The sequence below is a fragment of the Anomalospiza imberbis genome, chromosome 5 (genome assembly GCF_031753505.1).
Source record: "Anomalospiza imberbis isolate Cuckoo-Finch-1a 21T00152 chromosome 5, ASM3175350v1, whole genome shotgun sequence".
NCBI classification, from domain to species: Eukaryota; Metazoa; Chordata; class Aves; order Passeriformes; family Viduidae; genus Anomalospiza; species Anomalospiza imberbis.
The window spans coordinates 52,607,602-52,631,020 of record NC_089685.1 but is presented as its reverse complement, the minus strand read 5'-3'; the positions used below and the strand labels follow the sequence as shown (position 1 = coordinate 52,631,020).

Genomic DNA, 23,419 nt, shown 5'->3' with positions numbered 1-23,419 from the left:
TGGCTCAGCGCCAACTTTCGGGCTGGGCCTTTGCAGCGCCACTGTCCCGTTCTGCCCTCCGCCCCCCGCCGGCGCCACGTCGCCGTTCCGTGTCGTTCCCCCCGGCAAAGGCCCTTTCCCGCCGCCGGCTGATCCCGGCGGGGCGAGCCGAGCCGAGCCCCGCGCTCGGGCGCGCTCCCGGCGGCGCCACGGGGGCGCTCACGGGCCACGCGGTGCCCGCGGCCGCGCGAGGGCGGCACCGGCGCGGCCCCGCCCCCGGCGCGTTCGCGCGCGCCCGTCCCGCTCGGCCAACGGGAGCCGCCGCTCGGCCGGGGGGGCGGCGCCGCGGCCGCGCCCCGCCCCTCGCGGCCGGAAGGATCCGCTCCCGGAAGTTCCGGCGCTGCCGCCGCTGTGCGGGATAAACAGTAATGGCGGAGGCGGTGGCGGCGCTGGAGACAACGGCGGGCGCGGCGGCCGCGGCCCTGGGGTCACCCGCGGCGGCCGCGGGAGCGGCGGCCGTCGCCTTCGACTTCGCGGCCGTGCCGCCGCCATCCGCGGGGCCTGGGGGAGGCGGTTGGACCAAGCAGGTCACCTGCAGGTACGCGCCGTCCGCGGCGGGTGGGGAGGGGGAGGGAAGCGGGCGGGCGCCCTTCCCTGTCCTTCTTTTCCTTTCCCGTCCCTTCTTCCCGCACTGCCGCCCCCCCCGCCCCGGGGCCTTTTCCCTCACCACCACCGCCGCCGCCCCCCCACCGCCGCCCCCCCCGCCCCTCCCCCAACGGTCACGTACGCGCCGCGCGCGCCCGCCCGCCCGCGGCGCGCGCCGGCCCCGCCCCGCGCGCGTTCCCGGGGGCGGCGAACGGCCCCGGCCCCGGCCCCGGGCGGGACCGGCCCCGGGCGGGGCTACCGGCGGAGGTGGCGCGGCCGCGGCGCCGCCAGCCAGGCCCGCCGGTGGGGGCGGTGCGGCCCGCGGCCTTTCTCCAGCCGCGGCCTCGTGAGAGGGTGTTCCTTGCGGCCTAGTGGCTGCCGGGCCGCGGCGCCGGGAGCGTTCCCGCCGCCTCACCGGGAGCCGTGGGCCGCTCGGTGTTGTGCGGGAACAGGCCCGCAGTGCTCGGCGCGGAGGACGCCGTGTGAAAGGAAGTCCTGCAGCCGCGTTCCGCAAAGCGCGATAAAGCAGGAAACGCGACGTAATTTAAATTGTGCGTTTCAATCGAAATTTAAAATTGGGAATTAACTTATAATTGATACAGCGAAAACGATTTATTAAACCGGAGAACAGGAATCGGTCGTGACATGTTGCAGAATGTGCGAAGTGGCCCTCCCTGTGTCACATAGAGTTTCTGTGTGCTGCGTCATTTCCTATCCGTGTTTTCCTTTAAACTATATTTCTGATAAATCTTTCTGGGGTTATGCAAGCCGTACTGCGCGTTTTAAAGCTTGCCAGGCGGACTATTTTTAAACCTATAGTGCTGGTCGGTCGGCAGGCAGAAAGGAATTTAAAACAGTTTTGTGAATGTAGACATATATTAGTTAATATAAAAGCAAGCGATAATCCAAGATTACCATCGATGAGCATTTCCTGATTTTTTTAGATTTATTTATTTAATAAATTAAATTACATTTAACGTGTTTGTGGGCAAATACATTCCAAGTCACTGGGAAGCAAAAAGGAACATCCCTTGGTTAGGACGGAAGAGGCTCTAGATCTTGATAGAGTTTTTTTTATATCTCCTCTGCTTGCTTTTTTCCCGTTTGTTTCACCGGCAGATTGCAGCAGCATGAGGAGCCGCTGCTCGGCTGTCGCAGGGAGCTCGCTGGCTGTGTCTGTTCCGCGTGCCCCGCGGTGTTTAAAGTGTCCCTGCTCGCTGTTGCTCCACATCAATTCTGGCTAATGCCCAGCTGGGTGCTTCCCTTCGGGCAGCTGCGTTCAGCAGCGCTCTCGGGGTGCTGCTGCGGGCAGAGCGTTTTGCCTGCGAATCCCCGGGTTAATGTTTGATGCTGGTGACCGGGAACCGTGCTTAGCTCAGCTTTAAGTGAGACGCAAGGTCAGTGCTCCCTCTATTTAAGTTTGCCTCCTAATTTCTGAAGATCGAAAGGCTCAATTAGGCAAATTGGATTTGTGAGACAGCAATGGAATAGGTATAGATGCAGGATCGATTTATTGAAGACAACGACTGCCATAGTACAGAAGCAGTCAAGTTCATCAGTGTCCTGCAGTGCAGAGTGTTGAGGGAATATATTTATTTGCAAACGCTCAGGCCGAGTGAGAAGCTAAAGCTACTCTTTTGTAGTGGTTAATGTGCTTTAATTTGAGATTAAACAATGGGATCTTGGCCTTGGATCTAATGAACATCTCCATTCTTTGTTCTCTTTGCCTAATCCTGCTAGTTATCCCATTGCTTGCTTTATTAATTTTTATGGGACCAGTCAAGTTGGAGGGAGAATAGCTTTACTCAGGCTTTAAAGTGAAATTAGCAATTTTGACTTGCCTTTCTAAGAATCTGTGATAAAAAATTTGGATTTCTATGTTTGGTTTCGATAGGATATATTCATATTTAGGTAGATATGTTTATTACTATTAAATTTTGGTTTACCTTTATAAATGAACTGGAGGATTTAACAGTGAGATGAAGAAGTTAAATTTCAAAATGCATGTTTTTAGTGTAGGAGATAGAGCAGTTTCTGTTTGAGTAACACTGCACAATTTTTTTTTTGTTCACAGGCTTTTTTAGTTGAATCATCATAGGGGTGACAGTAAATGCTGTCTGAAAAACTTCTGGGAGACAGTCCCTTCGGTATAGGGAGTTAGCATGTGATGGCTGGTGCAGAAGTACTGCTGGTTTATGGAAACAGGAAGGCTTAAAATTGGTACCATAAGTTCTTGCTGCTCCTATGAATATCTGATATGATAAATAGGTTGGTTAATGAGTTTTGATGTACCAGTGTGATATCCTTGGGATGGATGATTAATATCTCAGAGTGAGAGACACAATGACTAAGAAGAAGGACTTTGGTTTCTCCTACACATACAGTTTTGCTGATGTTACCCTTCTGTTTTTCTTGCAGCTAAAGTTTAGAAGTCTCAGGGTGAAATATGGGAAATTATGTTCCCTAAGAGAAGATGAAAAAGGTTTTTTTTTTTTGGTTTTTTTTTTACTTCTGTGGTTTAGCAGTTTTCAAGGCTTGTCTTTTGTAAAAAGTTAGTGTTTTAATCTCTAATAAGTAGCAGGGAAACAAAGCTAATTCAGAACCAGTTTATTATTATGATCTTCTTCTTATTGATATGTTTGAATTTAGAAAAAGAATGGTTGTCCTTACCAGTTTCCTCAGTCCTTCCAATTCAGATGGCTACATCGTTTTATTGAGCAGTGCTATAGCCAATCTTTTTTTTCCAAAGGCTTGACACTGTTTGTTCCGTGCTTGTGTTTTCCAGATGTCATGTGATATTAAAAGTCATCAAGTTGATGTAAACAAATTGCATTTCACTTGTTTGTTTTAGAACTGAATGTAAATAAAACCCATAGCAACTAAGTGGTGTATATTGAGAGCTGTGTACGTGTTTGTACCCTAGCTGTACTTCCTGAAAACCTGGGTCATGTATTTTTTTCTTTTCATGTGAAGAGTGTGCATCTGTGATGTAAAGTCAGGCCTCTTTAATTCTGTGCAGCACCAGGGATGAAGTGCAGGGCACAAACCTATTGACAGCCTGCCTGAATTCCCCTTTCATGGCTGCTCTGGTCTGCATCCCCCGGTAACTTCCGAAGAAGCTTATGGAGAAGGGATAATGAGCTAAATGCTGTAAAGGTTAACTCTTTTTCCCCCCTTTTACTAATTCCATCAGAATTTCATTTGCAAGTAATGTGGCTGAACACCCAGGAGCTGTGCTAGAGCAGTGTGCTTAGCCTCTTCCCTGCTGCCTTCTTCCCGGGAATTCTCAGTCTCTGTATGCACCTGAAGAAGATAATGGCTGCAGGTGGATGTTATCCTGAGCTTCCCCATCTGTCAGTCATGGCAATGTCTTGGGTTTTGAAGGAGGTTTGCTGTTGGCAGTAACATTCTAATTTAGCTGAACCAGTAGTTTGATGAAACAAATTAACATAACCTGAAGTAAAGAACAGAATACATCTGAATAAGGAAATACATTGCAAGGTTCCAAAACTATAGAAGGAAGCTTTGCCTATTGAGAAATACCCATGAAAATCAGGATATGCTCTTTTGATCAAGGCATTCATAACTAGACATGTGTTGAACCTTTTTCAGTGATAAAATGCCAGTGCAGGCAATTATTAATTTTGTCTGGTTGTTCCGTGTGTTGGTGTCACTCATGTTTTTTACAATCCTGTAGTGAACTGAACTGGGGAAATTATCTGGACTTGGACCCTGATGACTTCTCTAGTCTGGCTCCCCAAGCAGCTTAACCAAATTACACTTGTATATTATAATTGGAAGGACAGAGAGCACTGCCCCAATAAGTGCTTTTTTGGATGACAGCATCACAGAGGCTGAGAGAAAATCCAGTTATGTGCTTGTCTTGATCTAGTTTTATCTTTTCAGATTAAATTACATGTCTTCTCTGACTACTTGACCAAATGCAAATTTCAGATACCCTTCTACATGTCAGTGTGTAAGGCAGATAACTCATATATTTCTCAGTTTTAAGGATGCTTTTTTCCTATAACTAGAATGAAGAGGCTGGTATCACTGTTGAGTAGGGTTAAATTGAATACTCTCTGTGAGTAAAGATGCTCTCTCCAAAATAAATTTCATTATCGTATGCAAAAATAATGCACTCTGTTTATTTTTTTTTTTACTTGGCCAAAGTGTTTTAGCCAAACACTGTAATTTGATATGTAAAGTGTTGCATTCTTTGTGACCTTAAAGTAAAAATCTTACCTCTTGGTGAGGGGGAGGGTTGTGGAAGAAGTTGGGGTGTAATCCTAAGAGAAATACATTTGTTCCCCTCCCACTCCAGCCTTCTTGTTCAAATAATGCCAAGTTTGCGTCATAGGATTGAAGGCCTTAAAGAGTGATGTGTGAATTAGAGCCTGGAGTGTTTTTATGTTTATTTTTTGCCCTTTATAGCCTACCATTTCAATATAATAAATTGTGACAACTTTCACAATTACACAGAATCTGCATTTGCAGAGGATTTTCTGATGTAAACTGGGAAGGAAGGCAAGGTGTTTGGAGCTTCATTTGCCCTATCACAGAGTGGGACAATCTAATTTTGGGGCTTAGGTACTTATCATAAATCATGTTGGCCGAATAGTTTCTATCAGATGTCCTCACTTCAGGCAGGAGCCTTTCTGCCAGTCAGTTATTTCAGCTGTAGTGGTGTGGCTGTGCAGAGTGGTTGGGCAGTGATATAATCCAGATTAAAAATAACCTTGGGGACAGCAGAAGGAATGTCAGGTTCCGTTGCAGCCATTTCCTGGTCTGTGCCAGCCGGTGGCTGTGAAGTTGCTGCCCCAGCACTTGAAGGAAGCGATGCTGTGTGGAAATAAGCAAAGGGTGGAGATAACACTGGTTAAAGAACAAACGTTAAGCAATCTGAAATCTTTTTTTACCCTATCGGTGTGACTCCCATTTCTTAAGAGCAATCAAGCCAGAAATGCCAGTTACATTCTAGTTCCATGACTTCATGGGTGGTTAGATTTGGTTTTGATTTTGTTTGGGGGGCTTTTTTGGTTTGTTTGGGGAAGAAGGAGGTTAAGTATGGGTGGTTTTGTTTGGTTTTTTTTTTTTTGCTTGGGTGTTGGTTTGGGTTTTTTTCCTTTTGACATGGGTCATCGTAGGTGGTTTATGCTGGTAGGTGGGTGGGTGTGACTTCTAGGGGGTTTTGTGTGTTTTTTCTTAATGGTGGAGAGTGTTGGTTGTATATCAGGGACGAGTCTTGTTCTGTTTTTGCAACATGCTGTTCCTGCTGGCGTAGCTGTTTGTGCCTCCACCTGACCCTGCAGAGCCTCATCTGGGTCTTCTACTGCTTGTTTTTTATGTAGGATCACATTTCTTACCTGGTTAATGTGTCTACAGGGTACAGATAGGAGATTTGGAGTGTGAATTGCAGTCTGATGGCAAATGTCAGCTTGTGTTCAGTAAGGCTAGTTGAGATTTTTTTATTCTTGTTATGTTGAATACACCAATGGTATTGCACATGGTGTGTTATCAGCTCTCTAAACACTGAACCTCAGGTTTTAATATTTCCCTGAAACTGGATTGCAGATGTAGCTCTACGTATGTCATTTAGTGCACTGTTCACTGGCTTTATCTGATCTCTTAAAAATACGGTAGACTAAATAGCTGTGTAGAAGTGCATGCAGTTCAACATCTTATCACATTTCCTGGCCAGGAATATCAACTTGAATGTACTGTGTTGTGAAGAGCTGTCCTGATCTTAGTTGTGGCTGCTGAAAGATGATCCCTGTCTCTGTGCTGGCTGTGAGGCTGCACTCAGATGCTTGGAGGGCCTGGTTCTGCTGCCTCTGCAAAGTGCTGGAAGCTTGGAACCCGGAGGAGGGCAGGACTGCCCCATTCAGCAGCAATGTGGGCTTGGATGGCTATAATCTGCTTCTCAGCCTTCCCTCCAGTAGTGTTTTGTATGTGACCTAAATCCTCACAAATTTTCTTGTTTACTAGCTCTTCCTATTCCCAGTGAGTTCAGAGTTTGCAGCTTGTTATCTGGGTGCAGTGCAGCTTCTTTCTAAACTGAAGTGTTGGTAAACATTTATGGATTCAGTTTTTACACAGGATTTTTTTTCATTTTTTCCTTGTTTTTCTTGGATAATACTTTTGTGTGGATTGGGAAAGGTGTACTTGAACTTTTCAGGTGTAGCTTTGAACATGCTGAATCTGAACAGTTACAGTGTATTGAATTTCTTGAAATTTGTTCTTCTAGGTTAAAATTGAAAAATTCTTGAAAACCACTCTTCAGTTCTCTTGAATAACTGAATTGAAGATGCTAAATTAAACTTGTGCTACTTAATATGCTAAAATTGATCAAACTGTCCTCAAAAGCTTTGAAACTGTCCAGGTTTTTCAAGACAAGCAGCACAGTATTGAAGCAGGGTGCTTTGATTTATTTGGCTCCTATCACAGGAACTAATGTGTGTGTTTTGTCAGATGTAATTATCCATCACAAACGTGTTTTTCATTCTTGGGAAGGAAATCACATTTGACTTATTTATTAATCCAGAATAGATTTAAAACCTTGGGTGATTTAGGGTGTGTGTCTGGATTTGATTCTTGTATCCATTGTCGGGTTTTTGTAAGGTTTTTGCTTGTGTCAAGACACAGGGGCTACAAGTAAAACTTAGTGCCAATCTGCTTGATCCAAGACTCTTTCCTCTTAGTGTCACAGCCCAGGATAACTTTGCTTTTACAGGTTTGTGTGAGCAAGTCCCTAAATGTGCAGCACAGTTCATTGCAGTAGCTGAAGCTTCATCTTTCCTCAAATGTTCTTATTTTTATGGTTATACTGGGACAGGGCCCCATGAGTCTTTAGTGCTGTTGTTAATGTAGCATACCTTGATTTATGGAATAACAAGATCATCCAAATACTTTTGCAGCTTCAGTGCTTCTTAACTCACCATTGTCTTCTCTTATAGATACTTCATGCATGGAGTCTGCAAGGAAGGAGACAACTGCCGCTACTCCCATGACCTCTCCACCAGTCAGTCTGCCATGGTGTGCAGGTATTACCAGCGAGGATGCTGTGCTTATGGAGATCATTGCAGGTAAAGAAGTGCCCCTGGACATCCTGCAAGAAGCATGGCACTCTGATTCCCTGAGTAGAGAGCTCAGGGAAAGACAGTAAATCTATAGTGCTTTCCTTTTCCACTGTAACTTCAGATATTTATAAAAATAGCTCTTCACCGACTCTCATGTCTTGCTAAATACCAGTGTTTGCTATGCAAAAAAATGAGCAAAGGCGAGATGATAACTGGTTTTCATAAAAGTGATAGTTGTCAGCATGGGAGTTTTCTTATTTTTTATTAATAACATGAGTAGATTAATTGAAATCTGAGATTACATTTAGACTAGCTGAATGGATGAAACTGAGTTACACTATTTAAGTGATCATAAAAGCCTGAACAGGTAAGAATTTATTTTCTTTGTGTTGTTTCTTGAGGAATTGGTACTCTGACACTGGAACTACCATTTTGAGGAAATAACTGCATTTTGTCATATAAGTTCTAAGATGTTGCCTGTACAAAATAGCTTTGCTTTATGAAAACACTATGAATTGATCTATACTGCTGAAATTACAATAAAAAGAAATTGTGAAGAAGAAAAACAGATACTTTCCTAGTGGAGCAAAGCTTTACAAGGGCTTAGGGATGTTTCATCATTAATTTTATTAAAACTTACTGGAAATTTTAACATTCTGTTTTATTGCAGCTGTAATTAGCAATTAAACATTTGCATCATTATTTTATATGGTAGATCATAGTTAGCTTTGCTTTCGTGTTTCATGAAGGGTTAAAATATATAAGAAACAAAACCTCTCTGTAGTCTTCTATCTGCCAGTGTTGTTTTTTGATCATGTAGATTAGTGGTTTTCCAACTTTGGATCATGCACCCATCAGTTCAGTATTTTTGAACTCCCAGCAACATACACATCTATTTATAGTTTATATGTGTATATCTACATCTACTGCTCTACTAATGTTATGTACACTATAAAAGTTAAAACAAAACCAGAATTTTAAAAAGGGTGTATTAAAGGTGAAACGAAAAATATTTAATAAATATTTTATAAACAGTCCACAGCAATTTTTACTGTCACTAAAAGCCTTTATTAGTAATAATATTTTTTTTTACTGACAGTAATGTTGATTCAATGGGCTTTTTTATTATTTAAAATCTCAGTGTAACATTTTTTGATACAGTTATTTGGAGGTCTCATTTGAAGTTTAGTTTATTTCAGTCCTTGGCTTTAACGGTGGTAGTAGCTGAAAAAGATCTTTCACAAAGATATGCAGATTCAAAAGGAAGTGTATTGTTGGCTGCATGCACTAATGTGTGATAAATTTAGCTGGTAAGTTTCCACCTTTCCTGATGTCAATCAGCTGTTAGCACAGATTAACTGGTAGGTGTTGCATTTTTATATTTTTAGCAAATGGGTCCAATATACATTGGAATTCTGATTTTGAAAGATTTTTAAACATGTTAGAGAAATCACTTTCCAAGTTTTTTAAGTGTGCAAGATAATGAAAGGTTTTTTGTAGTTGGCAAACTTGGTTAGGTTTTAGCTATAAAATCACATAATGGTGGAAATACTTAATTTTGAAAGTGTTGTCTCCATATCACAAATTTCCTTCAAAAAGTAGTTATCTGTTCATAGAATGACTTTATCTTGGAGGGGCAGTTTGAATGTGGTTGGGTTTGGTTGGTTTGGGTTTGTTGATTGTTTTTTTGTTTTTTTTTAATATCTGCTCAGCAGCATACTGCTGGCACTGATTTGTCATCACAGAAAAGGGCAGCAAATTTGCAGCACTTGTCTTTGTGAAATAAACATGCATAACTCATCCGTGACAGTTTTTAAGTGCTTTGCCATTTGATAATCAGCAAACATCTGTGTGGTACAGAAGATTTTCACGGTAGCTCTCCACCTCATAATTGCAGTGAGCATTTGACTGTTTAAAGGTTTATGTTGATGACATTTTCTAGTGTCACTTGGCTGCTTCTGGATCCATCTTTGCTACAATATCTTGCCTGTGAATGATGCAGTGATGAATTTCTGGTGGGGTGCTATCCCTGTACCCTTAACCTTCAGTCTCCTACTGTGGTCAGAGCAGCTGCTGCTTCAGTGGTTTTACTTGCACAGTTTTTCCATAAAGCATTATTTTTATTAAAGTAATTGTATACTATTGAGAAGATATCTCCTCCACTGAATCTTTTTGTCTTTGTTAAAGAAGTAACTTGTTGAGAAGGTTTCTCTACTGGTACATCTTTTCTTTGGTGTCTCACAAAAAGTAGTTCATATTGAAACAGAATCTAACAAGTATCATAAGCTGAGATCTGAAAAACATCTGTACTTTTCCTTCTGCCATACAGCAAACTTCCCACTCTGCACAATTTATTCTACTGCTTGTTTCTTCAGACTCTAGCAGTGTTTTCTATGTGTTTCCTAACAGTATCTGATCTCAAAGGAATGCATTTTACTTTGTCACCATATTATTTTCCATGAGTTATTTCAGTCATTTTTACCACAGCAGGAAGAAAAAGTGGTCCAGTGGCATATGGCTTTTTGTCTTTCATTGTTGTGTAACAAGCCTCAAAAGAGGTTTCTAAACCCTTACTGTGAAGTTCTGCAAAGTACTGGATTGAGTAGCACATGGCTTGAAACATCTTGGAAAAATATGTGGAGGTTTGTCTTTGTGTCCGGGATGTTTTGATTTTCAATGCCTTGCCAATTGAGATGGCTTCATCCCTTCAGTAGCTAATATCTCAAGGTACAGCATTCACCGAGGGCTTAATTAATAATAGTGAATGTAAATCCGTATTTCAGATTGCCTTCTTGGTAATCTTGATCTCTTCTGTGGTTCCTTTCCCCCTGAGTTCAAGAGCTGATTAGGTTGGCATTGTTTTGCTTCTTAGTTTGGCTGATGAGGAGCTCATAGTAGGAGCAGAACTGTTAGCTCTGACATTTTCTTGTTGGCTTTTGCTCGCATTATCAGTGCTGTCCTCAGCCCACAGTTGCAGGCATCTTTTCAAGCCACTTGTTCACTTTATCAGGGCTAGTTTAGGTAAAACAAGATCTGATAACCTGTTGATCCATTAAGCGGGCACTAGCAAAGTGCAATGTGTCACAATGTGCTGAAAGTGAGCAGACAGGGGGATGCCACTGTCAACCCACTGGGTGGTGGAACACCTCCTCCTTCAGGGTACCTCACACATACCACATGTGGGCTCTCTGACGTATGGACTGTGAGAGCACTGCATCGACATGTATCTTAATAGTAATAATTGTAGTTTATTGTATTTTTAAGGGGAAAAAACCACTAAGTTCTAGTATTTTCTTCCTGCACCCCATTGGGTTGCCTTGGGCACCTCGTATGGTGCACATGCTGTGGAGGCCACAGATGTAGAGATCTGAAGGCTAGAATTTTTAATTTGTGCTTTGTGGGAGTAGGATTTCCAAGCTGACATTTGGTTAGGAGCACCTCTTTAATATGCAAGAATTGTGCCACTTCTTTGTTTTTAATCTGACACAAGCTAAGTAAATCAGAGTCACTTCAAACTTTGGTATGTTCTCAAAAAATTCCCTCCTGTTGTCCTTGAAATTAGTCAGCAAATATCTAAGACTACAATAGTGTATTTGTCACTTGTTTTCCTCATGTAGTCTCCTAGTTGCTGGAAGACAGATTTTTGAGGGAAATGGTGCCTTCCTGTTTATTGTGGATGGTAGGGCTAAAAGTGTTGTGATTCTCATTTTCCACAATAAGCTGAAAGGGGCATTAGGAATAAGTACTCGAATTCAGTGTAAAATCTGCATGAGGCAAGATGCGGGGACACAGGAAAATAATTATTTATATTGGTGGGGATCTCTGAATCTGTGCCAGCTGAGGCCAGGTTGCCCAAGGCATTGTGCAGCTTTGAATATCTACAAGCATGAAGATTGTGCACCCATTATAGTGTTTAACTACTCTTAGAGCAAATTTTTTTCATAATATTCATAACTAATTTCCCATTTTGGACTGGTGTCTACTGACTGTCATCACTGCACCTCTTAGAAGACTCTGGCTGATCTTTCCTGTGGCTTCCCGTGGGGTAGTTGGAGACAGCAGTGTCTGTCCTGAGTCTTCTCTTTATAAAGCTGGGTAAATTCATTTTTCTCATTCAGCAGTACTGCACATGTGTAATAGATAACTGACTGGTTTGGGACATATTTGGAGATTGTTCTGTGTGTAAGAATTGTGCTCTTTTTTCTCCAAAATCTCGGGGTACCTTGTGTTTCTTTAACAGTGCTGACAGACTGCACAAGTGGAAGCATTTCTCAATAAAGGGTCATCAGTGACTTTCTCATCCTAGCAATTTCTGGGTCCTCATTCCAAACAGCACGTTCACATCTTCATTAGTTTGTTTTCTGTACATGGGGCTGCTGTCTGGAGGTATTTTTTATGGAAAGTTGACATGATGTGTTTTAACTTTTTAGATACGAACATACCAAGCCACTAATACAGGAGGAAGTGACTGATGTTAACCCAGAGGCAGAAATCTATCCATCAGTGTCCTCAGAGTTCGCATCGCTCCCTGAAACAGTTGAAGAATTTATTGCTGAGATAGAAGATGAAAATACAGATCTGGCAGCGACAGGAGTAGGGGCTGAAGACTGGGTGAATGCAGTGGAGTTTGTCCCTGGGCAGCCATACTGTGGACGTGGTAAGCTCATCCTAGGATAACAGTGAATTTCCATCATGGCTCAACAGTTGCTATGTAGTGCATTTATTTTAATGCATTTGAGTACAGCTATTCATATTTATTGATCAGTTCAAGTGAGCTTGGGTTTTCCAACATGAGTAGACAGACTGTTTCATTCAGAAACCATGTATATTTCAGGTCAGTCTCTGCATGACTGGCTTTCTCTTGCTATGTTCCTGAATTACTTGAGAATCTCCTTTGAAGTTTAGTTTGCATATGGGATGGGAGAGGAAATTACTGGTGATAATATTGCTGCTCTGGAGAGAGAATCTGCTGCATTTGTGTTTTGGGTTGGTTGATTTGGTTTGGGGTGGTTTTGCAGTCTTTGAAAGGTTTTCCAGTGGACATGCGGATTCCTGTAGAAGGAATTGAAGCTTAATGCTTACTTTAGTGAATCCATTGGCCAGAGGCTGAAAATGATTTATTCTAGTTAGCTTTCTGGAACTCAACTTTCTAACACTGTGACAGCTCACAATGAGAATGAGACTGAAGAAGCTCATCAAATAGGGCCACACTTTTTGAGTAGCATACTCCTCATCTGTTTTTCCTGACAAAATATAAGTCTTCAAATTACAGTGAAAAGTAGGCTGAAGGTGTTCACTTTAACATAATTTCTAATATTTGTCTCTCTAAAGCATGAGGAGGATTACTTAAATAAATGTTTGAATTCAAAATGGACGCCTCGCATCCATGAGAATTTGAAGATCTTGTAGAGTGCTCAGATTATACTGCTTTGTCTCCACTGCGCTGCTCAGATTTGGAAAGAGAATGACCTTCTCAGTGTTACAGGGTGCTGGTTGGAGCCTCCTCCCATACAATTTGAGGAGGATGAAGAGGAATGGTCAAGTGACACAAACAGTTTACTAATGTTGAGAAGTTTGGTTATGGAATTGCATAATCTGTGAACTGGAGTATATCCCAAAGGAGTGAAAACTTGACCTCTACTTGTGAATGTGCCACCTTACTGTCATGAAAGATAGAGCTTCTATGCTTGTTGAGACAAATGATTTTTAAAAATATTTTAATCAGAATATAATATTTAGATTGGAAGGAACCTTTGGATTTCATCTAGTTCATTTCCTGCTTAAAGGTTGCCAGGGGCTTTGTTTAGTTGAATCTCTATCCTCAGAGATGTTCAAAGGGCCATAACCTCTGGGTATCCTTTGTGGTGTTTGACTTCTTTCACAAAGAAAGCCTCTTTCCTAGTATGTAATTGGATTTTTCCCTGCCTCAGCTTGCCTTCTATCTCTTGTCATTTGCACATCTGAGAGGAGTCAGTCTCTTTTCTTGAGAATCAGCCCTATTTATGACTGACTGGCCCTTCACTGGAATCAATTAATTGCTAGTTTGAACAGCTAGAGATCTTTTTAATACACACAGTCCTTATAGAAGAGCTGGTACTTCCTCCTGAAGTCTAAGTGTCGTGGTTTGACATGGAAGTGATTTTTTCAGGAAGTTGGGTCAAACCAATGAGTGGTCAAGTTTGGATATTGGCACCTGGAGTGACCACTGAAGGTATGGATACGCCTCTGAGAACACAGGGGGTTAAAAGCAGGAACTCCCAATAGCTCGCTCTCTTTGGTTCCGGTCAGGGTGCTGTGCAGACCTCCCCTGCCCAGCCACGGGCTGGGTGGGGGAGGGGAAGCCATGCGGCCTGGTCGAGGTGAGCTGAGGGGGCTGAAGGACTGGAACCGAGCCAGCTCCTGTGGACAGAAGGGTGGAGAGAAGCGGAGATGCCTTTGTCATCCCCCCAAGAGGGAAGAGACAGAGAGTCCGGGCGGCACCTGTAACTTTGCCGGCGCGGGGGAGAAGGAGTTGGGGGGAAGGCGCCCAGCCTTGGCCTTGGGAATCAGCTGCTGGGCAGAGATATCAGCTGTCCAGGGAGTCTGAGCTTTTAACCCTTTCCTGAAAAATGAAGGCTTTGTAAAATATTACTCCTCCTTGATTTGAAGTAGAAGAGAGACAGTCTGGGATCCGAAATGATGGAAGAAGAAATTCTTGAGTTGGAAGGAGATGATGGAGTGGCTTGTGGCTGGACTTTTCTTGTTAGCCATAGACTGAACCAAATTCTCCGAACAGAAGCTGCACTTAGGGGGGTGCGTTGGTGTGCCAAGAGACCTGTTTCAGTGATTACCAGCAGAGGAGTAGAGAGAACAGAGGAGAGTTGGAGAAGGTGTGGAGAAGCCCTCTATCTTCAAGGAAGAAGAAGAGGAGAAGAGGACCTCTGTTCTTGGACCCTCAGCCCCAGGGGAAAATGGGGGGGACTGTAGTCCCAAAATGAGAAACTGAACTGTTGTCTCTTTTGGTCCATGGCAAAGCATCCTTAAAGGAGCCCTATGAGCAGTCTGTCCACGCACGGTGGTGAGAGCACTGTGACATGGAAAGGAGAGTGTCACCATGGCAGATTTTCTCCGGGCGGTTGCCATGTGTGACATGGAAACACAAGGGTGGCAATTGTGTTTCCTGGGAGGTCTGTGGCACAGGAGAGACTCCTGTCTCCCTTGAAAGATTGAGTATTTGAATATCTGAAGGGTAGCAACTTGATCAGGATCCTGGGTGGTGTCTCACTGTTGAGTTTGTTTGGAAATTAGGTGGGAGGAGGAGGGGTGTTTTGGAAAGTCTTCATCCAGGATTTAGTGTTTGTAGTTTTTATAGTAGTAGTAGTTTAATAAAGTTCTTTTCTTTGTTACTAAGCTTGGGCCTGCTCTGCTCTGTTCCTGATCACATCTCACAGCAATTATTTAGAAAAGTACATTTTCATGGGCGTGCTGGCATCGTGCCAGTGTCAAACCATGACACTAAGTTACTACACTGTTAACTTAGTTTTACTAAAGCAATTTTTTTTCTAGGGGTTAGGCGTACTTTTCATGCAAACTCGTGTGAGATTAAGTTAAATAGCATTCTCTTCTGTGAATCTTGTTGCATGTCTGTTTCATAGCTTTTGAAACTTGATGTAAACATACTCATCTGTTTCTGTCCTGAACAGTGCTACATGATGCTAATTCCCATGGTGATTTTAAAAAAACTTCACTTTTCTGAAGCAACTGTCTTTATTAAGCTACAGAAATAAAAATGAGTGCAGTATATTCTGTAGTGTATGCCTTAAAGCAGGTTATTCTTCTCAAATTGTTGGAGAAATGTACAGATACTTGGAAACTTCAAAATTAAACCTATTTCTCAAGGTTCCCTAGAAGCCTATGTGTTTAAAATTTTCTTGAAAATGATAAAGATTCAGGGCTGGCAGTTTAACCATGCATAGCTGGGACTATAATGCTCTCCTTTTACCACAACTCTCTGATTTGAGACTAAACCTGGTATCTTGAAGATGACTTCAGGACCTAGCATAGAAAATAGTGGTGATTCTTCAGGTATTCACTTCTTAGTTGTACAGATGTGCCACATTTCCGTACTTGTTCTGCAGTTGAGGAAGAGTAGAAAGGCAGAAATACAAGAAATAATAAATTGGGTGTCTGTTTCCTGTTACTGAAAGATTAATGTGTTTAATGCTAGGAAGTGTGTCCTAAAGTGCAAGCAGGTGTTGTGTGGATCACAGTTAACCAACCGGTTTTTCCACTGGTGTGAATTTAACCCTGTTTAATGGGAAATGAGAAGGTGGGGATTGAGTCCACCTACTGGTGAGCAGAGATTTGGAACACAGAAAACAATCATAGTGAACAAATGTTACTCTGAGGGATGTTGGATTTGTAACTGCTGAGGCAGTGAAGTGTTATGAAGTTTTCTAATTCTGGTTTCAAAGATGAAGTAAAACTGTAGCTGCTACAGTGCAGTAGATAGAGAAAATATACAAGCTGTTCCAGCCTCAACAGTAAAGAGTTTCTTCTTAATATCTAGTCTTAAACCCACCCTTTTTCAGGTTGAATTTCAGTTTGAAATGGTTACCCCTTGTCTTATTACTACATGCCTTTGTAAAAAGTCCCTCTTCATCTTTCTTGTAGGCCCCCTTCAGGTCCTGGAAGGTTGCAGTAAGGTCGCCCCGGAGCCTTCTCTTCTCCAGGCCGAACAACCCCAGCTCTCTGAGCCTTTCCTCATAGGGGAGGTGTTCCATCCCTCTAACCATCTTCATGGCCCTCAACTAGGTAAAAAAAATCTGTGACAGCATTAACTTGAGCAAACACTGGCAAATGCAACAGTTGAGGGACTAAAAACTTATTTCTTATGGAAGTGGAGACCATGGATTTCAAATGGGAGGGCAAGTGGGATTTCAATAAGTAAGTACATATTTTCATGTTCTGCTGAGCTACTCAGGAGAGAATGTAGAGCCTAGTACATGGTTTCTTTTCACTTTTCTTGGTGCTGGTTCACCAAAACTCATGGGGAAGAAGAGCTAATGAACATTTGTTTGGGAATCTCAGACTGAAAATAAACAGGTTGCCAGGTGACTTGTTACTCAGTTACTTACTTGCTTTGAAAAGTATGTTTCTAACAAACAGACTTCTCCAGGATCACTGAATGACCACTACAGTCTGAGATGGTTCAAAAAGCAGACTTGATCTTATCTTGAGAGCTAATATTTTTCTACACTAATCTTCAATATTTGCTTATTTCTCAAAACTTAAGTCACAGGGACCTGCATTTTATTTTTATTTGTCCTAAAACTAACAGACTGATACATGCCTGTTGTTATGTCTTTGTTCCATGGGGATGAAAATTGTGTGAGTGTGCAGCCTCTGATTAATTTTGAGGAGTCTGTCCTTCACTCTAACTGATCCAAGTATGCCTTTGGTAGTTTTTGCTTGCTTCTCCAAATCTAGTGCTTGAACAACTTCTAAAAGTTCCACTTTCTTACAGCATCAATGACAACCATAATTGTAACAGCTTATGGTTATGCAAATGAACTCCAGCTGCTGTTCTTCCTGGTCTTTATTCTGAATATAGCAATGCTTTATGTTTATTACACCTTCAGTTTCTCACTGACTGCTTTTGTCATGATCCTACTTATGTAACAATCTCAGTATGCTGACTTATGGTGAGGCAGGTAAGCATGTGTTTGAGGTACAGGGAGGAGGATTCAGCAGTAACTGTCTGAAGGGGGAAGAGAAAACATACAGATTTCAGTTCAGTTTAAGTTTAGGGAGGGAATTCACTTAGGATTTTGCAAAACTGATAGCCTGCTTAGAATGCAGTGATAAAAGCCTGGATATCAGTTTCATGTGTCTGGCTAATTGACCAGATATCTGTTTAGGACAGGTTTTTTGGCAAATATGTAGAATGGAGTTAGTATGAGAGACATGGACACCACTTTTCTATCAATCCTAGAGATGCATAGGAGTCCAGAAATGAAAGTTTGTTCAGGCTAAAGAACAGTGTGCTAATTAGCCTGCACATAAGGAATTGCTGATGTGGTATTGACATACTAGCATTTTGTTATGCTGGATGCACTTTTATTATTTCAGCTGTGTAATTTGTGGGAAAACACCTGTTAACTTCAGCTGATGTGAAAATTTCAGGTAAAGTGAAATTGATTCTAAAAGCAGTGAGAGATTTGTAGCCTTATTTAATGGTTGCTGAACCAGAGTCTGTATTAAGCTGCTGATGACTAGTGCAATTTTTATAGGTGGACTTAGCCTGTAAATGGATCTTCCCTGACCACTGAAATTTTGATAGCTTTAATCTTGTGTGGGTTGAAGGATGAAAAAATTGGTCTTGAAATTAATTGAGTGGGGAAAATAATTTTATTCAGATTGAGGGTGTGTGAACTTGGACTGAAATGAACCTAGGTTGTTTCTATTACTCTGTTTGGGTAACCCTGAGTGTTCTTACTCCTGGTGCTCAAAAGCGGAATGTGCCGCTTACTGTTGTTAATTCTGTTCTCAGCTGCTCCTTTCTGTGCTGAAGCACCCTTGCAGGAAATGGTGATTGAAGAAGAATACGAGAAGCAGCAGGCAGATGTGGAGATGAAGAAGGAGCTGTGCCCCTATGCTGCATTAGGAGAATGTCGTTATGGAGAAAACTGCGTGTATATCCATGGGGATGTGTGTGATATGTGTGGCCTGCAGGTCTTGCATCCCATTGATGCTGCACAGAGATCTCAGCACATAAAGGTAAGCAAACAACTGTCTGCTGTTTAACAGCTGTGAGTTATTGCTTCCTAGCTCCCCTCAATCACTTGTTACTAATTCGCTTTTGTTTGAAGGTGTGTGCAGGTCAGGCAGTGAATGAAATTCCGGTTGTAAACTAGACTGTTTCCTGCCAGGGCCATACTCAAAAGCAGCTGGATTTCCTTATCTGTGTTGGGAGAGCAGTCTGCTTAAAGATACCGGAGCTTTGTTCTTTGCCTAGTCAAAGTGGATGGTCTTTTAGATTGCCTTTTCATGTTTAAAAGCAGTGTCTGAAGGAAGGAATTTGAACTCTGAATTGATTGTTTCCCAGTACTTGAACAATTTTTTTTTGAGGATGAAGATTTTTTCAGTTTAATCACAATTCAGGCATTATGCAAAACAGCAAACCATGTTTAAAAACCTGCTTAGACCTCACCAGGTGACCAGTCATCTCTGTAGTTGTTTTCTTTGTGTCCTTTTCAGTCTTGCATTGAAGCTCATGAGAAGGACATGGAGCTTTCCTTTGCCGTCCAGCGTAGTAAAGACATGGTGTGCGGGATCTGCATGGAGGTGGTGTATGAGAAAGCTAATCCTAGCGAGCGCCGCTTTGGGATCCTCTCCAACTGCAGCCACACTTACTGTCTCAAGTGCATCCGCAAGTGGAGGAGTGCTAAACAATTTGAGAGCAAGATTATAAAGTGAGGCACTTTCCCGTTTTGATTGTGCTTTGTTACTGTGGAAGAACTTAGTAACTTGTGACAACTTGCAACAGACTTCCAGATGCAGACTGCACAGAGACTGCATTTAATGCATACTAACTTTTAGTTTAGGAGTGAAATGATTGTTAGGCATAACACTTACACTCTGATTTGGTTAATACCAGGTTAAGTTTGCAAAACTCAGTGATAGTAAATAACTGTTGTTTATTTAGTATCGTGTTGTCCAGTGGTTACTGTTTATGTCTTGGACACCCAGGCAGGAATCTGGGTTAAACAGATTAACCAGTTCAGAATGTATGCTGCTTAATTCATTACTGCCTTAGAGCATTACTCAGTTGGCAAAACATTTCTTCATTTAAGGCTGTTCTAGAAAATACAAAGTTCCAATCAAATAAATATAGGAAAAATACCAAAATAAATTTATTTAATTCTAAAGAAAAAGGAGTCTGTGTGAAGTGTTTTTTCAAGCTTTTCTGAGACAAGCTGACCAGCTGCCATTGCCATTGAGTTCTTGAAGAAGAGAGTTTAGGTTATCTTCACTTATAAGAGAGTCTAGATTGAAAAGGTTGTACAGCAGGTATATGAGTACAGTACCTCTTTAAAGATGGATATATGCCATGCCTTGTTATTTAGGAGAGAGAGCGCCCTGTAATGTGGAATTTTGCAGCACGGTCTGTTCATTTCCCAGGTCCTGCCCAGAATGCCGGATCACGTCTAACTTTGTCATTCCAAGTGAGTACTGGGTGGAGGAGAAGGAAGAGAAGCAGAAACTCATTCAGAAATACAAGGAGGCAATGAGGTATGAGCAATGCAGCCTTTTATCAAATTGAGACTGCAGAGATAAAGGCACACATGGAGAAGAAGGGTGTTAATGTAAAGCCCCTTTTCACACCTCCTTTCCACCATCATGTGTGAAGCACATCTCTGCCTATCTGCCCACAGATGCATGCACACAGTCCCAAAGCTCCTCCTGTGTTCTCTCACCCCAGTCTTTCCCTTCTCTACACAAAACACTGGTGGTGTAGTCGTAAGGCAGTCCAAGCTTGTGCACGGCACACCATTGGTGTCCCTCTGCATGCATCAGTCCACACATAGTGTAATAAATCATTTCTACATGTAGGTCTTTTACTCACAAAATGCCTTCTGCTCCTGGTACCTGAGATCCCTGTGGACTGCAGGTAAATGCAGTTCTGAAGTCCGATTGGGGTGTGCTGTCAGTAAGGGTTGCGATATTTTCCTTTCCAGCAACAAGCCATGCAGGTATTTTGATGAAGGCCGTGGGAGCTGTCCATTTGGAGGGAACTGTTTTTACAAGCATGAATATCCTGATGGCCGCCAAGAGGAGCCACAAAGACCCAAAGTAGGAACCTCAAGTAGATACCGGGTTAGTGCTGGTGATTAATTGTCCATTCAATAGACAGAGAGCAGAAGAGGGGTGTGCATTATGTCTCCTGCCTTGGAAAGAGGATAGGGAAATACTGACTTTTCTTTTTTCCACTTCTGATAGACCTCTGTAATGGTGAATTTGAAGGAAGCAGTGCTCTAAAGTTTGTGAATGCTGGAGGCCAAGATGGAAAGACTAAATTTAAAAAACTTTCTTACAACATACTGAAGTAAAAATGTTGGGTAGCAGTAATAGGGGTGTGTGTAAGGGTTAGTTCTGCTGGAGGTCAGTATCGCTCTGAAAGAGAAATGTGATTTCTTGCATGTCAGAAAGTACACCAGGGGCATGTCAGCCTCTGGTAAGGCTCCTGCTTTGTACCAGTGGGTTACCTGGGGAAATCCTTGTGTTCCATTTGCAGGCCCAGCGGAGGAATCGGTTCTGGGATTTCATCGAGGAGCGAGAGAATGGTGATCCCTTTGAAACCGACGAGGATGAGGTGGTGACCTTTGAGCTTGGTGAGATGTTGCTTATGCTGTTGGCAGCCGGTGGTGATGATGAGCTAACGGATTCCGAGGATGAGTGGGACTTATTTCATGATGAGCTGGAAGATTATTATGATTTGGATCTATAGCACCTGTCAGTGGAGTGTGGACTGTTGTCTTGGCTTCAGGCAGTAGCTATTACCTGTGGTGTTGTGGCAGTGCCTGTGTTTCTCCTAGGCAGGCCGATCAATTCCAGGTGCTGTTGTAATAACTTTTACCCAGGGTCTGTCTCTTCCCTTCCCCTCCTTTCCCACCCCAGGAGTGTTGTTTTTCCTCTGTTTCAACAAATAACAATAAATAAATCTTTAAAATGTTAGTTTTTGTAAAAATAAATTTAACTGTCAAACAGTTAGCTTAGGTTTGTTGCTTCATCTGTGTACCCAACAGAGTTCACCCAGTTCCAGGGTTAAAGTGTTTACAGGACTTCCACACTCATTTTGAAGAGCCCAGATACAAAAATGAGCAGTGGCCATGCAGTGGGGATGTAAATTGGCTGATGGCCTTTATTCTGTCTTTGTACCAATATTTCTGATTTCAGGCCAGATACAAATACTCTTTCTGGAATCAGCTCCGTTCCGGCCCCCTCATGTACACGTCTTCATTTGTGACTTTTGGTCTCTGTTTACTTGCACATTACTATTACTACTGTGTAACCAGAACCAGGTGTGAACGTTCTGGATTTTTACTGTGTTTAGCATGAAAGGAAAATGTCTTTGTGAAAGGAGAACTCTCTATGTGTATATACAGATAAATGTAGAGTTGGACCTCAAGGATGGGGAGACTCTGTGTAAGTTAAAAATAACAAAACCATCTTTCACCCCCTCTTGGTGCATGAAGACTTGTCTCCAATTGGACATGAATCTGGTCTAGTGGTCTCAGCCCAGACTGGGAAAGGATCCTGACTATCGCTTAACTTGATAGATGGCACTCCCTAATACACCAGCTCTCTTTCATGTGTATCATTAGGGTTGTCCAGGAGCAGAAATCCGGTTAGCCGAGGTGGGGTCAGAGGAACACCAGAGAGGACCCTTAGCTTTATCGCTCTGTAAGTTTTAGAACTTCATGTAAACACTTAAGCAGTGAGCTTTGCTAGAAACTCGCTGTGCCTCCCAGCTGCTTTGAGGTACTTGTGCCTCTCTGCAGCTGAGTTGGGCAGGTTGCCTGGTAAAGCTGTTCAGTTTATGTGAGTTACTGCTTACAAAGGCAGTCATGCAGTTTCTGGCTGTAATTTGCATTGAGAAATTACTTTGCCACCAAAGCCCCAGCACAGGAATTTTAACCTTGCATTACATTATTGCTGTTTTTTATTGACTTGTGGATGCCCCGTGATCTGTTCTCCTGCTGCTCTTGTCCCCTAGACTGCCTCTCCTTTCACTTTTAAATGGAATGAGAAATTGTTCTGAGGTCTATAACGTATTGTTTTGCAGCTGCCTTTTGTAAGAAGCACTTTTCCCAAATAAAAAAAGTAAAAAAAAAATTAAACAAGAAGTCAGTCTGTTCTTTTAAGTTCGAAGGTTCTGATTTTTGACTTGTTTGTTTTCCTGTGTGTTTCTGTAGATACAAAGGCATTTATGTCACTTAATCTTAACTCCTGCAGAACTGTTATGCTTACTACAGAATTCCAGCACTGTTAAAGTCTTTCAGCAAAGAGCCTGTAATGCAAGAGATACATTCCAAACAGACAACTGAGACATCCGATGCATTGAAGGAATATCTGGGGTCGTTAGTAAGAACTGATGTGACTTGCTTTCTCAGAAGTCAGTCCTCCACTGTTGTGTTAATTTTATTTGCACTGGACAAAGCCAACTGCAGGACATACTCTTATCTGTAGTTTCCTATCATAATGCTGTTTGGGCAGCAAGTCCAAGCACTGCTACAGGCCTCTTCCTGAGGCTCCACATCCTTGCAGCCTGTGTGGGTTCAGATAGAAACATTTTTGTGCAGAAATACACAAAGTTGGAAGTAAACTGCTAGAAGCATATTGGGATGCTGGGGACATGATTTTAAAAAAGTTTAAGTGAACAGAGTAAAGCCATTTTTGGTTTGTTCAGTTTGTTTTTGTTTTTTTTTTCCCCAAGAATCAAGTAACAGAGGGAGGAAAGCAATGTAATTTGAGCAAATGACACTTTAAACTGATAAAAGGGAGAAAAAAGTTAAAGCCTCCCTGCCCTACATGGTGAACATAAGTTGTTACATCCTATTGGAAAGCTTCATTCAAATGTGAGTTTGTAACAAAGCTGTTTTCTGATAAGATGGAAAAAGGCAACGAACTTAGCAGCCAGAGCACATGGGTGAGCTTGCTTTCAAAAGGGGTCA

At 42.4% G+C, this 23,419-nt stretch overlaps 1 protein-coding gene and 1 long non-coding RNA gene across 6 annotated transcripts; one reads left to right on the top strand and one right to left on the bottom strand.

Moving 5' to 3' along the window:
• The first annotated feature begins 372 nt into the window (after positions 1-372).
• On the top strand, positions 373-22,591 carry MKRN1 (makorin ring finger protein 1). 5 transcript variants are annotated; one of them, XR_010999305.1, is made up of 10 exons: positions 377-577; positions 7,581-7,709; positions 12,134-12,360; positions 16,356-16,496; positions 18,235-18,461; positions 18,942-19,156; positions 19,866-19,976; positions 20,423-20,561; positions 20,685-20,846; positions 20,980-21,202. XR_010999305.1 is itself a non-coding variant. In XM_068190796.1 (9 exons), exons 1-9 carry the CDS (start codon positions 408-410, stop codon positions 21,190-21,192), a joined length of 1,548 nt encoding a protein of 515 aa, XP_068046897.1. In that variant the 5' UTR covers positions 377-407; the 3' UTR covers positions 21,193-22,591. The 5 variants fall into 5 exon arrangements, 4 of the variants coding, with proteins under 4 accessions (XP_068046899.1, XP_068046897.1, XP_068046898.1 ...); XM_068190796.1 differs by lacking the exon at positions 20,685-20,846 and having other exon boundaries at positions 20,423-20,537; positions 20,980-22,591; XM_068190795.1 differs by lacking the exon at positions 20,685-20,846 and having other exon boundaries at positions 378-577; positions 20,980-22,591.
• On the bottom strand, positions 12,741-15,810 carry LOC137474340 (uncharacterized). The gene is made up of 2 exons (XR_010999310.1): positions 15,191-15,810; positions 12,741-13,806 (listed from the first exon to the last, which is right to left on the bottom strand). It is a non-coding gene; the product is annotated as an uncharacterized lncRNA (long non-coding RNA).
• Positions 22,592-23,419: the final 828 nt, after the last annotated feature.